The sequence below is a fragment of the Aphelocoma coerulescens genome, chromosome 2, assembly GCF_041296385.1.
Source record: "Aphelocoma coerulescens isolate FSJ_1873_10779 chromosome 2, UR_Acoe_1.0, whole genome shotgun sequence".
Lineage (NCBI taxonomy): Eukaryota > Metazoa > Chordata > Aves > Passeriformes > Corvidae > Aphelocoma > Aphelocoma coerulescens.
Window position 1 is genome coordinate 57,269,953 of NC_091015.1, and position 14,342 is coordinate 57,284,294.

Sequence of the window (14,342 nt, forward strand, 5' to 3'; positions counted from 1 at the left end):
GAGAAGTAGCAATCTGGGAAAAAATACTTCCGTAAGTTTCATGACAATAAGCAATTGGGGAAAGAAGGAAAACAGTTTCTGTCCCCACAGAAGAAAAGGTAGAAATATGCTTTGATGTCTAGTAAATTGTAAAATTATTGACACAGGAGAAAGTTGGAAACCTGGTTTAATTATTAGTTCACTGCACTTCAGTTTCTCTTATGGAACTGTCCTCTAGTTATAAACTTCTGTACCAGGCCACCATAATCTTTTCTGCTTTTTCCCCTCCCTCTTTCACTACTGTGTCTGCCCACATTGATCAGGCTCCTTGCAGCATAGCTGCGAGGCAGAAGGGTGGTGACTTGCGCTACAAAAACAAAATCTGTTTGACAGCTGGTGTGAAGACAGCTGCTACGACTGCCTCCCATCTGCTAACAGAATCACCTCATTTAGGACTAGGTGTTCAGCAAGAAAACCTTTGCTGCCAAGGATGGGCAATGTGGTGTGTTTGGTCTCACAAATGAAGACAGTCACTTCTTTCATGCTATCTCGTGGAGCAGGATTTGCTCGCAAGGTTTTTAGGAAAGGGACAGTTTAATTCTACAGCTGCTGTCATTTCTTCACTTTTCAGTGAGAAATTAATGCCCAAAGTGTGGTGATGTTTTTCCAGGTTATAGCTGTAAAAGAGACAAAGTCGCCCCTTTTTAGGGGGAAGGAAGGGGGCTGTATTTGTGGTTGTGTACTCACCTTCTGTACATTTCCCTCACATGCTAATGTGATAATTGTTTAACACTCAACTTCATAAAGGTTATAGCTTTTTATGCATTTGAGATTACCCCCCTGTCCCTTTTTCTGTCTCTCAAGTTTTCATGTATATATGAGAACTTCAAGTATAGCTTTTCTGCCCTTGAACTTTGTGACACTACTTATGTATACAAAGCACTGTCCATTTTCCAACACTATTTACATATATACAAAACATTGCCAGTTTTCCGAGTTCATGTGAGGCAAACTCCAGTTTAACCACTTACCTGTCATAACTTTCAGTATGATAAACCTACACAGGGAATTCTCTGTAAGCTTTTTCACAGAGATTCTTCTAGCTAGCAGCAAGGGATGTCTGAAACTCAAATGTGTAAGCAGTAGGTTTTCTTAAGCTCTGTCTGTTTCCAGTGTACAAAATGTCACATGGGCTAACTGGCTTTCATGATGTCCATAAGAAGAATCTGTGCTACCATATGCATGTGCATACAGAGAAATACTAATGTTGTAAATCATCATCCTAAACACACTGATGGATTTAACAACGTAGATATGAAAAGATATGAAATCAAACGAGCATTAAGTACTGGGAGTCATCCACGGACAGGAGAGAAGGTGAAAGATTATTTTTTTCCTTTCTTTGAAGATGAATTTGGCCTTATATTGTAATCTTCTGGTTGTATGGCTGGGATAGCTAGAAATCCTCAGACAATATTCTAATCATCTGTATTTGAGAAGATAGTGAGCAGTTGACTACCTTTAGTCCAAGACCACCAGATGCTGGTGTGCAGTTGAAGGACATAAGTATTTGTATTGCCTAAATTTGCTGTCTGTAGAAAGTGTATTGAATACTGGTCTTTCTTACCTCGATGAAGTCTATAGGCAGGCAGCACTATTTTTGCTTTGTTCTCACCACTGCATGGAATACATGCTGTAGATGTCAGAGGTTAGATTTCTCTCGAGCAGGTTGTACATTTCTGTAATACTGCTGTGAGGAAGTAGTCTGGCCCGAGGAACGATTGAAAATAACTTGAAGCTTTTGTTTCTACAGTGAAGCATATTTGCATGCTCAAGGTGATGCCAGGTGATGGAAAGGTAAACAGGAGGGTAGGAAGGGGATGAAGGGAATGCTCTGGACTGACTCTGAGTTGTTCTGAGCAAAAGCATTAGTGAAGCTGCTGAGAAGTTCTGGGCTGAGGTTTTCAGGCTTGCTGACAGGTTACATGCTGTCTCTGAAGAGATTGTCACAAAGCTGTGAAAATATACCCACCGTGCCTGCTGTTCCTACCTGCTCTGTTGTTAAGTAAAATGAAAGCTCGGTGGTTTTGTCCTGAAAGAACAGATGGTGCAGTGTTGCCACCTTGTGCTGTATTGGGAGATTAGGAGTCTGGCATCGGAAAAGAAAAAGTACAAAAGTACAACAGTCTCCTGAAGATTTTGGGACTGGAATTAAGACCAATGTGTTCTCCACCCTTCCCACCACCCTGCTGTCTTCTAAAAATGTATATGAACGTTTTAGTATTGTCTTAGTACAGTAGTATGCAGGGTAGTTGAAATTCCATATGACATCCTTTTGTTATATAATTAAAAAAAAATATATATATAGAATAGGAAAATAAATTCATGCTCATATTTTCATATTGGATATAAAATTGAGCATTTCAATTGTGAATTTTTTTAACACCTTACCACTATTACCCCTATTAGAATATAAATTCTATAGATAGATGTTGTTCTAGAAAGCAAGTGTTACCTTTGTAATTTTTTTTTGCCATTTTCTTCAGTTTGTGTCCACAGTGCATGATGGCAGAAGATTGTCACATAGTTGCCTAATATAATAGAGAAAATGGCTGTGGCATTTTAGCTTCTTCTTGCAGAAGTTTTGACTGCATGGTTGTAGTAAACTTTATTTTTGGTTTCACACTGAGAAATATTTTTTCATGGAAGAGCAGCAAAAAAAAAAACCCCAAAATGTTTTGCTTAATCAAAACTAGAAGAGTGCACAAAGCCACTGCTGGTTCATGGACAACTTGTTGTCCCCTGGGGCCCCCAGCTCCTTCTTTGCAGAGCTGCTTTCCAGCAGGTCAGTCCCCAGTCTGTACTGGTGCCTGGGTTATTCCTGCCCAGGTTCTAGACCCTGCACTTGCTTTTGTTGAATATCAAAAGGTTCTGTCCTGCTTGTCTCTCAAGTCTTTTGAGATCCTTCTGAATGGCCATGTTCTGGGACATCGGTCACTCCTGCCAGTTTTGTATTGTGAATTTTTTATAAAAAAGGTAAAAAGGGATTAGTAAGCTATACTGAATTATTTTGTATTGTCATATCTTTTTTTCTTAAAAAGAAATAAAATTCTACCAAAAAGTCCAAGCTCATTTTGCTTAATCAAAATTGGATGAGTATTTACAGTTTCTATAAAGATGATAAATGGAGACTAGTCAACTGTAATGTACGAGAGCAAATTTCATCCCTTCTGTGTCCTTAGTTATCAGGTGATAGAGACCATCCAGAATTTTTGGCTTTCTTCTTTCAGTGGTGTCTGATGGCAAAGTATGAAGTGTTAAAGCATGGAGTATACCTGTCACATTATATTCCAGTTTGTCCATTCAAAACCAAGTGCGGGTTTCCTTGGCTTTTTTGTAGACATTTTAGCTGCTGATCCGTTCCCCATAGTTCCAGAGACAAACAGGTTTTCATTTAAAGGAAATTAATGACATTTTTTACCGCTCAAAGAATATTTAAGTGTCAGTCACTAGTATAAAACATACTGATTTTTAAAATTATACTACTGCATTGTTTATGACTTGGCCTTTGAATATAGAATCATAGAATGGTTTGGGTTAGAAGGGACCTTTAAAGGTCATCTAGCTCAAACCCTTGCAATGACCAGGGACATCTCAACTAGATCAGGGTGCTCAGGGCCCTGTCCAACCTGACTTTGAATGTTCCCAGGCATTGAGTATCTACCACCTCTCTGGGCAGCCTGTTCTGGTGTTTCACTACCCTCCATAAAACATTTCTTCCTAGTATCTAGTCTGAATCTACTGTCCTTCAGTTTAAAGTTATTGTCCCTTACCCTGTTGCTGAAGGCCCTACTAAAAAGCCTGTCCCCATCTTACTTTAATTATTGAAAGGCCACAATGAGGTCTGTCTGGAACCTTCTTTTTTTCAGGCTTAACAACCCCAACTCCCGCAGCCTTTCCTCACAGGAGAGGTGCTCCATCCCTCTTTCGGGGCCCTCCTCTGGACTCACTCCACCAGGTCCATGTCCTTCCTGTGCTGGGATCCCAGAGCTGGATGCAGCACTGCAGGTGGGGTCTCACCAGAGCAGAGCAGAGGGGCAAAATCCCCTCCCCTGCTTTGCTAACCACATTATTTTGGATATGGTTGGCCTTCTGGACTGCAGCTGTACATTGGCAGCTCATCCCAGTTTTTCATCCACCAGCACCTTCAAATCCCTTTCCGCAGGGCTGCTCTCAATCCATAACCAAGTCCATACTGATACCAGGGATTGCCCCAGCTCAGGTGTAGGACCTGCACTTGTCCTTGTTGAACCTCATGAGGCTCAACCTCTGGATGACAATTCCATCCTTCAGACTCATCACTCAGCCTGGTGTTGTCTGCCAGCTTGCTGAGGGTGCGCTCTATCCCACTGGCTATGTCATTAACATATTTCATTTCTTAAAATAACCCTTCATTAGCTGCATTATAAAGTAATGCTAAAGACCCGTGCATACAAAATTAGAATTGGAAAAAGTGTTTTGACTACTTGCCAGGTGGATGTAGGAGATGAGAACTGCTGAAAAGGCCCAATTAGGAGGTCAGTATGCATGGACCTATTTCTTCAGCTCTTGCTGTGTGGTGACCATTACTAATCTAGTTTCAGAGCAGCAGGTAGAGTAACAGAGTAATTTGGAAAGAATGTAAAGCTTTTGTTGGTTTGTTTTTTGTTGTTAGACCAGTATGATGGAGATACACTTTTCATGTGTCTTGGTTTTAGCTGGGATAGATTTATTTTTTCTTCTTTGTAGCTGGTACAGTGCTGTACTTTGGATTTAGTATGAGAATAACATTGATAACACACTGATGTTTTGGTTGTTGCTGAGCACTGCTTACCCTAAGTGAAGGAGTTGTCAGTGCCCCATGCTCTGCCAGGTAGCAGGTGTATCGAATGCTGGGAGGGAGCAGGGCCAGGGCAGCTGACCCAAAAGCATATTTCATGGCATGGCACATTATGCTCAGTAAATAAACTGAGGATAGTTGGCCAGGAGTTGCTGGTCTCTGCTGGGGGATGGGCTGGGCTGAACAGTTGTATTGTGCAGTGCTTGTTTTACTTGGGTTTTATTCCTCTCTCTTTCTCTTGCTCTCCCCCCGCCCCCCTTCTCATTACAGTTGTTACCATTCCTACCATTGTTATTATTATACTTCCATTTCATTTATTAAATTGTTCTTATTTCAACCCAAGGTTTTTTGGATACTCCTTCCCATCCCGCTTTGGGCAGAAGGGGGATGAGTGACTGAGCAATTATGTGGTATTTGGTTGCTGTCTGGGGCTAAAACACAACTATAAAATCAGTAGTTTACCTGGGCCCTTTACATTTAAGCATAAAGATGTCCACAGCATTCTTCTTTGCTTTCCTAGGGAAAAAGAACCGTTTATTTTCTCAAGAGGAAATAATAATATTTAATTGACACTTGGCTATTTTTTGTGTTCCTTCTATTAATTTCTTGGAAATTGCAGTGTGCCAGAGTTTGTAGAGCAAAGTTTTCTTTTTTCCATAATTGCTTATCCTCTTAAATAGACCCTCTTAGTATATGGGGGAGAAGAGCCATATTCTGAAGACTGTTTCCATTATTAGTACTATTATTAGAATTCCCTTCTGTTTAATTTTCTGCTTCCTTTATATTTTGCTGTTTTAAAATGCATCTGGATTAAACATACATGTAAATATATATTTTTTTTGTTTGTTTGGGTATAGGTTCAGCACAATGCAGATAAATCTACTACACTGAAACTGGCAGATTTCGGCCTTGCAAAGCAGGTTACAAAACCCATATTTACTGTCTGCGGAACACCAACGTACGTTGCTCCTGAAATACTTGCTGAGAAGGGTGAGTGTATATCTTTATAATTTGTCATAAATCTTACAATTACGCTGGACTTTCTAATAATGGAAATAGTCCAGAATGTTTCAACCTACTGATACATCTTTTCAGGGTAAGAGGTTGGCTAGCACTGTAATTTGGGAAAGCAAACCTGTTAGTGTCTAACAAACACAAGCATGACATCAGTTATACTTGCACTATTAGTGTCTGTGCTAATATACCACTGACTTCTAAGCAGATGAGCCATAAAATATCATAGATAATAATTGCTAAAGTGGGGAAATGACCAAAAGTTCCTGTTGCAACCTAAGAGTAGCCAGCCCCATTTCATTACTGTAATCCAAACAACTTTCCAAAGCCCCTGATGCTGCAAAATCATTGTGAACATGTATGTTAAATTTATGTAACTATCCAAAACATGTTTTTCATTACAAGGAATTTTGAAGATTTCATCTCCAAAAGGATTCAGACCTGGAAAGAAGTCAGTTTTGTTGGTGACTCAAGCAAATCTATTTCTGGTTTTTGTTCTGCGGAGCTGGGTTGCACATCTCTAGTTATATCCAATTTCAATGGAAACTTGGCAGTCTTAGCTCTTTCTTGAAGGGAATCTGAGGATGACTATTTTGGAAATATGTGCTGTGTTTTCTCAATTAGTCTCCAGTTGACACTGGCCTTGTGAGACAGTGTTTGTGAAACATGTTGTGGAAAAGACAGACTCTGTGAGAGCTGTAGCTAATAATGGGCAGCTTGTAAGCATGGTGTACCAGCCACTTATTCTTTTTCTGACCTCATCTTTCTGAGCAGAGATCCTGTGTTTCTTTTTCATTCTATTTCCAAGAAGCAGTTCCCTTGCAGCTGTGAGTTTTCTTTCTAAAGCAAGACTTAACGGTTTGTCCCTTCTTCCTTAGGCTATGGACTCGAAGTAGACATGTGGGCAGCTGGTGTGATCCTTTACATCCTGCTCTGCGGTTTTCCCCCTTTTCGCAGTCAGGACCGTGATCAAGAGGAGCTGTTTCAGATCATACAGCTGGGTCACTACGAGTTCCTATCCCCTTACTGGGACAATATTTCTGCAGGTAAGATTCTGCATTTGTAGCAGATCTGAGAAGTGGCAGTCTTCTCCCCTGAAGTGGCAAATTTTTTTTTTTTCAGGGGAGTGAGCTTGATCAACTTGGGGTGTTTTACAGGTCTCTCTTGTGTGAATCTGTGCTTTAAATGTAAATTTAGTCCTCTGGTAATATCGATGGCTGTGTTTCTGCATATTAGTTCTGAATGCTTTCATGGAGTCCTTGATTCCTCCCTTTCTAGGCAAAAGCAAGGATTTTCCTCATCTTGTTTATATGTTTCTGCAGAAAAAGGTGCCAAAATAATCTCAAGGGTTATGTTAGATTTTAAAGATGTTATCAAAAATCTGAAAAACTGAGAATGAAATCCTTGCCTTGTAGAACACAGTGTGGATTTCCTATTGACAACAATGGGGTCTGCACGTAGTAGTTTTGTACTTCTTACAGGCTAGTACAGTGTCTTTTGTGCACTCTTTAAAATCAGAAAACCTAAAGTTCTTTTACACGCTGTGTACAATCTTTTAAAGAACACATTCCACAGCATTTTACAACATTTATGTTCCTTAAAGGAATGAGATACCCAGTGCTCATTCCTGTGAATGTGAACACTTAGCCTGATGCCTTCAGCATGCTTTTGAGATTAAATTACCCTCACTTTCTCGTCTTTCTGAAGGGGAGAATGACATCAGTCACAGAGATTTAATATCTCCTGTCACTAATTCTAACTCCAGTTGTTAGAATAGCTCCTGGGGATAGTCACAGAAGTCATGGTAAAGCTAATGAAAAAAATGAGGACTTTTTTGTGGGTATAACTGTCGCCATCACAGAATGGGTAAGGCTGGAAATGACCGTGGTGGGTGTCATGTGTTTCAAACACCCTGCTCGAGCAGGGTCATCCTAGAGCATGTTGCACAGGATCATCACACCACTGTGCTTCACCCCTCTCTCCTTTGCTTTCTTTCCTAATAGCAGCAAAAGACCTCATCACCAGGCTGTTGATAGTGGATCCCCAGAAGCGCTACACAGCACGGCAAGTACTTCAGCACCCCTGGATCAGAACAGCTGGGAAAACCAACAGCAGGAATTTGCAGAGGGAAGTGACAATAAATATTGAGCGCCATTTCCGGGCCCAGCGCCGAAAGGAAGTTGCTGATGGGGACACATGAAATCTTTCAAGCTCATTTTGTCTTCTTTTTATTGATTAATAAATCATTTATGTTTTCTTTTCTAAATTAATTGGGAATTTAATGTGTAGCTGTTGGTGGCTATTGCCATGCCTCTTTTTTTGATTCTGAGATTCTGAAGGACAAAGATCAAATTCACATCCACCTCCTCTGATGTTACTTGGAAGTCTCTCTGTTGAAAGCAGTGGGGACTAGATAAATTCTGGAGGGTGTCTATTATTTTTCTTTAAGTACTGATTTGGGCTTTTACATCTGTTTAAGATGACAAATGTTTGCTTCTGTAACTGACACTAGTGGTGAGTCTTCTCTCATCATTTTTGTATGGTATCTTCGAGGAGTTTTGTGTTTGTAATGTTTTCAAAATAGCTGTCTGCATACACATCCTGCACTAATTCTTTAAACTGTCTTTTCACTAATTCCTTCTGGCCACAGAGAAGGAAGAATAAAAAATACATCTATTCTTTAGCTGTAGGATATATTAAATAAGCAGCCAGATACTGTATTTATTAAGTTGTGAGGGAATACAAACCCTTATTGATTAAATCTGATGTTTTATGATGTCTCCCTTGGCAACATATTTCATTGCTTGCTCAGGATAATAGATGGGACAATGTTACACGGTGATGGTGCTGTGTAGTATGGGTTCATTTGTCTTGAAAAGGGGGAAGATATGGCTGATATCTTTTCAAGATTCTAATAATAACAACTTTCAGAGAGGTTTTCTTCCTATTCTGGGAAGCAGGAAGTTAAGCGATTCTAAGGGCACTTTGCTTCTTTTCCCAAAGTTGTAATTATGGAATGATAACTCATGCATTTTTCCATATTGAGTTTTTTACCCCTTGGAGACATCCATATGCATCTGTGACTTTTCTATGCTGATGGAGAAGAAAAAGCTGGGAAACTGTGAGCAAAGTTAGTACTTGCCTTCACCATTTCCCTTTCATCAACACACTTCCCAGCTGAATTGCTTTTTTACACTTTTTCAGTGTAGTTTAGCAATTGTTTTGCTTGCTTGGTTCGGTTTTTTTCATATCTTGTCCTCCCTGTAGCCTTCTTCTCCTTGCTTGCATGAGAATAGGCAACGGGATGAAATTAGACTAAAATCCCACTTGGGAAGAAACAGCTTGTTGGCTATGGAAAGGTCTCCCAGGGGAAGTGTCAGATGCTCTATTGCATGTGTTTTTAATATTTTTATTGGATGCAGTTTTAAAGAAATCCTGAGAGGAAAAAATACAGTCCAGAGAGGGGCCATGACCTAGAACAGCTTTTGAATCTCAGAATTTTTGGTTAACTAATTAAATTCAAAAAGCACATGAGTTTTCCATTTTATAATTCTTTGAGTTCCATGTGCTATCAAATAATATTGATGTTGGAATATCAGTGGTGTTAACATTGAATACACAGCCTGTAGAAATAAAGGAGGGTATTTTATACTTGGAGAGCTGCTGCTCTGCCTATGTATTTCATAATGAGAAATGTCAGAAGCATTTCAGAATCAGTGGAACATTTTCACAACTGTATGAACCAGAATATTATTTTTTGGTGAGTGCTAATATTTTGTGTGAACTTGCTGAATAACCAAAAAGTGTAGGGTGCTGTCATCATGTTTCTGTTTCATCTTGTGACTGTTTTGCTGCAAGAGTTATGTATAAAAGTAGAGATCCCTTTACTCTTAAAGGAGTATTGCACTTTAAATTGAATTAGCTTATTTGTAATACTTACTGGAATAAGACTTGCTGTGGAGTTCAAGAATTGGTGAAACAAACCAATCAAATCTTTACTGTATGCCCAAGTAGTATCTCTATGATATGTCATACTTCTGCTTTGGAGTCTCTGAGTCAGGAGGACTTTTCCTGAAAACAAAAATGGATTTAAGTGCTTCCCTGAGTTAAGGGAAACTAATATAACCTAATATTATAAAAGCATTACATAGTATTTGAGTACTAGTAATAATGTATCCTCTGTTAATTTAAGTATATTTTGAATAGGAAACTGTGGAAAAATGGCTTCTGATGTGCAATATTATATTTTGTAATTATCTTATTTTTAATATAGTTGTTTAGGAATAAAGTCTGAAGTGACTAGAAGTATTTAATGAGCAATGAATCTGAAAGTTTGGAGGTTGTGTTACAAGTTGTCTTTTTCATCTCTAAGAACCTGTCTGCAGCCTTATTCATAGTGCAGAAGATGGAGAAATTGCTTGTAATGATTATAAAAGTAATTATTTTTTCAATGAGTTTGTTTTTCTTTCAAGTTCTCTGTGTTCCAGACAGGCTAAATGTGGACTGTGCCAGGTAGTCACTGCACGGCACCTGTAAGTGCAGATGCTGCTGTGGCAGTGCTGAGGCTCTGGTTTGTCACTGTTGCTAACAGACCTGTGGCATTAGGCCCTCCTCCTTCAGGCTGGAGGCTGAAAAAGCTTCCAGGTGCTTCTCAGGGTTTTTACTTCTTTCTTTCTCTCTCCTACTTTGTTATTCCTTCTTTTCTCTTGTTGCTTCCAGTGTTCTTGCTCTGCCTCTGTGCTGTCTTCAAGAGGCCAGGTCCCCAAACTTTAAGTTACTTGTAGCAATGAAAACCCATATGATTTTGGAGAGCTCAGCTTCAACACTGCTTGCTGATGTTGAAAGTAATGTTAGGCAGGACTCAGACAAAAAATGGTGAAAATCCTCTGTCATCTCCTACTGCCTTTTCTTAGGCTTTTGTCTGCCCACTGTGTGACATTCCAATGCAGACCTGATCTTTATGCTCTTTAAGATGGTTTCTAATATATGAACCATGTTCACACTCCATGATTGAGGATTATCACTGTTCTTTGTTTCCTGAGCTTTTTCTAATGTATACTCTCTCCTTGGGTTTTGGAGTCATCTTCCCCTTAATGTTTTCATTTCCTGATTGGTTCCTTTGTCTACAGTAAGTCTGAGAAAGCTCAAAGCTGGGGGAGAATACAGGCTCAGAGAAAATTCTTGCTGATTTCTTGGGAAGAGGAAATATCCCTCCTTTCCCTTCCTTAAGTCTTTGTTAATTAGACTCTCATATGACTTTATATTCCACTGAAAATAAAACAAGTGATAGTGTCCTTATCTCTTTAAATACTAACAATGGAGAGAGTGAAAATATCAGCAAGAAACACCCCTCCCCTGCCCAAGAGCTAAGTGCAAAGTATTAATTAATATTGCAGACCTCAACAGGAAAGTCCCACTTCCAGAGGATTTCCTGGGTCTAAGGCAATAGGGTCTAAGGTAATAGAAGGGAAGAACCTGTTTGTTTGCTGCAAGCTTTAGCAAATCAGCTGAGTAGGAATCCTTTTATGCCTCATAAAAGGTGTTGGTTGATTCCTAACTCACACTGGAGATCCTAATCAAGTTCTAGTTATTCCAGGGTTATTTCTTTGCTATCTGGTATTGGCTATTCAAAATATATTCTCCTTTTAGAAACCAGAGGTTCTCCATCATCTTTAACCATTGACTTGGCTCTTCTTTAGCTGGTTGCAGCTTTTAAGCATACTTGCATATTTTCATACCCTAACTGTAATATTTCTCAGACTTGAAGCAAGCACAAAGATCCAAACATATAGAACTGAGTCATCAATATTTCATTTTGTAGTGAAACATGTACCTAATAGATAGAATTGGTTTTTTTTAACCTTTCAATATTATGATGTTATGTTATTTTAGGGTCAACACTTAAAATCACAGTCAAGGCTTTCAACTACAATAGTTACAAAAGGGGCCACTAAAGGATAGTTGGGGTTTTGGTAAGGAAATGCTGTTCCCCCAGGTCAGCCAAAGAGTACTGTGAAGCATTTTGAGTATCCTTAGAAGCCAGTGTTACTAGCTTTGTGCATCATAAACTTTCTTTGTTTGGAGTTTCAGAACATTTAATCCAGGCTTTTAGTGATTGCCTGTGACTGACAAACTAAGTAGTAACTCTCTCTAGTGGCGTGCTTTCCACTGACTGAAGATAAAGTGGTCCCTGGATATCCCCTCCATTTGCCACCGAGGTCAACTTCTTCACTTTCCCCATATGCTATTACATTTCATTGGTCCTAGACTTCGCCTACATATTTTCTGTCACCTGTCATCTGCCTACTGTCACTGGCCTCTTATCCCCTTGGATGACTCCCGTTATTGAAAGGTGTAGTGAAATCTGCACAAATTAATATGTTTTTCTTCAGGGAATTCTGGCCTTAGAAATGGGAACGAGCAAAAATTTTTGGAAGTATTTAGGCATCTGAAACTGTGCAAAAGACTGGCGTTTCACACTGCACCGTGCATAACTGCCTGAAAATGAACAGTGGGAATTTGGTCGTTGCTCTTATATTTAGTCACCTAATGTTTAAAAATGAGTGCCCAGGAGACTTGTGATTGAAGCTTGGCAGTACAGCAGAGACTGTTTCCTCTGAGACACAGACACTTTAACTTCTTTTATTCAGGGACCTTCTTAATCTAAGTTTGTGTAGCAGATGCGTAGAATAGTTGCACTCAAACACCATCAAATCTGCCACCTCGCTTCTGACTGGCATTATAGGTGGATTTCCTGTATCTCTGTTACTGCAATTTTTGGCTGTAGGGTGATGGAGGGATAGTGGGATGTTATCCCCTGAGCTTAGGCCTCTTGGGTTTTGGTCCTCTTGTTAAAGTGAACTTACTGAAGTCAACTGCTTGCTTTTCTGCAAGTACCCAGATTTCAGGAAGTATTCAGATTGCTTGAAAATATAGTACATCTGCTGTGCTTATGAACTGATCTTCCCAAAGACACTTTAGTATCACTGAAATATTTTTCCTATAATTTCTCCTGTCAGCTAGATTTCTTTTAATTTAAGCAATGTAAGGGAAATACTTTTTGTTTCTGGGCATGCATTTTTCTGTCTTTTCTAAGTCCACCAGTAATACTTTACTGTTGACATTCTTGCTCCTGAAAGGAATTATGGGCACTTTAACTGGGCTGACAGTGTATATTGGCACTGTTCGTTCTACAACATGGTTTATTTGTAAATAGGCTGAAGGTGTAATTTTCTAAATTAAAGTACATTGTAGACTTCAGCAGAAAAAATTGTTATTCCTTCCCCTGTACCTCCAATAAAGGCAAATGATACAGTGAATGTTATGTTTCAGTTCTTTCCAATGAATTGGGAAACAACTGTGTGGCAAGTACTTTGAGTTTGGTGGGTTGTTGTTGTTGTTGTGTGGTTTTGTTGTTGTTGTTGTTTTTGGTTTTTTGTTTTTTTTTTCTATCAATGTATCTATTTGGGAAATACTTGTTTCTAAAGGTTTGCAATTTCAGTAAGTATTGTGTGTACCTTAATTTATGAGTAGCAGAACCCATTCTGCTGCTGCAGTCCTTTGAATACTTACAGACGTGTTTTTCTTTGCTGTTGCATGCGATCCTGAGACGCTGCCTGAGACAAGCCCGGAGGCAGGCAGGCGTCACTGCAGACAGCCCTTGGCAAGCGACTATCAGCAGGCAAGGACGAGCCCCTCAGCCCCAGGGGGCGAGCTCCAGAGTAGGTGGGCAAGCGTGTCGGCAGAGATGAAAGAGACAGAGGGGTCCTCAGTATGGGCTACACAGGTCAGGGTTTATTCCAGCACAGTGAAGGGCCCAGGGATGAAGAACAAGAAACACAGGAGGCGCCAGGGATTTTATACTTGAAGGAATTGGGGTGGGGACAGAGGCGATAACCAGTAGGGAAGAGTGAGGGGGGAGGAGTCCATGGGGAGTTAACCAGTGGGAAGTGCTTGTAGGAGGGGCAACAGGGAACAACCAATGGGGCATCAAATAACACAGAACTTTCCAGAACTAATACATAGTCAACTAAGGTGATAAATATTCATTAGGCTTATACATAAAACTAGGAGGGGAGGACACTAACCAATCAACTTGAACACAAATTAAGGAAACCAAGGATTACGGAGACTTGCCCTCACCACGGAGGTTACCTTAAACATCAGTGCCTGACCACCAGACCTTAGATTCTGTTGTTCTCTTGGGGTCATGGTGGCTACAGCCACTTGTACCACAGCATAATCCCATTAAAACCAATACAAATCTTTGCAGAATTGGAGCTGAGATTCATTTTTACCACCATTTTTGGCTCTGTACTGCATTAGTCATATATGCTGTGATGCTAGAGCAATGATGACAAGCAGACCTAGCTTCATTGAGGCTTTATGCACACAGGACTAATTTCTCCTATCAAATATTTTTCTGTAAAATTCAAGTTTGTTTAGAAAAAGATTTGCTTTCTTTGTGGAA

At 39.8% G+C, this 14,342-nt stretch overlaps 1 protein-coding gene across 1 annotated transcript in view; it reads left to right on the plus strand.

Annotated features, from left to right (window-relative positions):
* Nucleotides 1–13,191, plus strand: part of DCLK3 (doublecortin like kinase 3) — a 30,782-nt gene extending 17,591 nt beyond the window's left edge. The window contains exons 3-5 of the mRNA XM_069007654.1: nucleotides 5,716–5,848; nucleotides 6,751–6,918; nucleotides 7,876–13,191. Of these exons, the coding sequence (XP_068863755.1) occupies nucleotides 5,716–5,848; nucleotides 6,751–6,918; nucleotides 7,876–8,072 (498 nt within the window). The 3' untranslated portion in view covers nucleotides 8,073–13,191. The remainder of the gene's footprint in view (nucleotides 1–5,715; nucleotides 5,849–6,750; nucleotides 6,919–7,875) is intronic.
* Nucleotides 13,192–14,342: the final 1,151 nt, after the last annotated feature.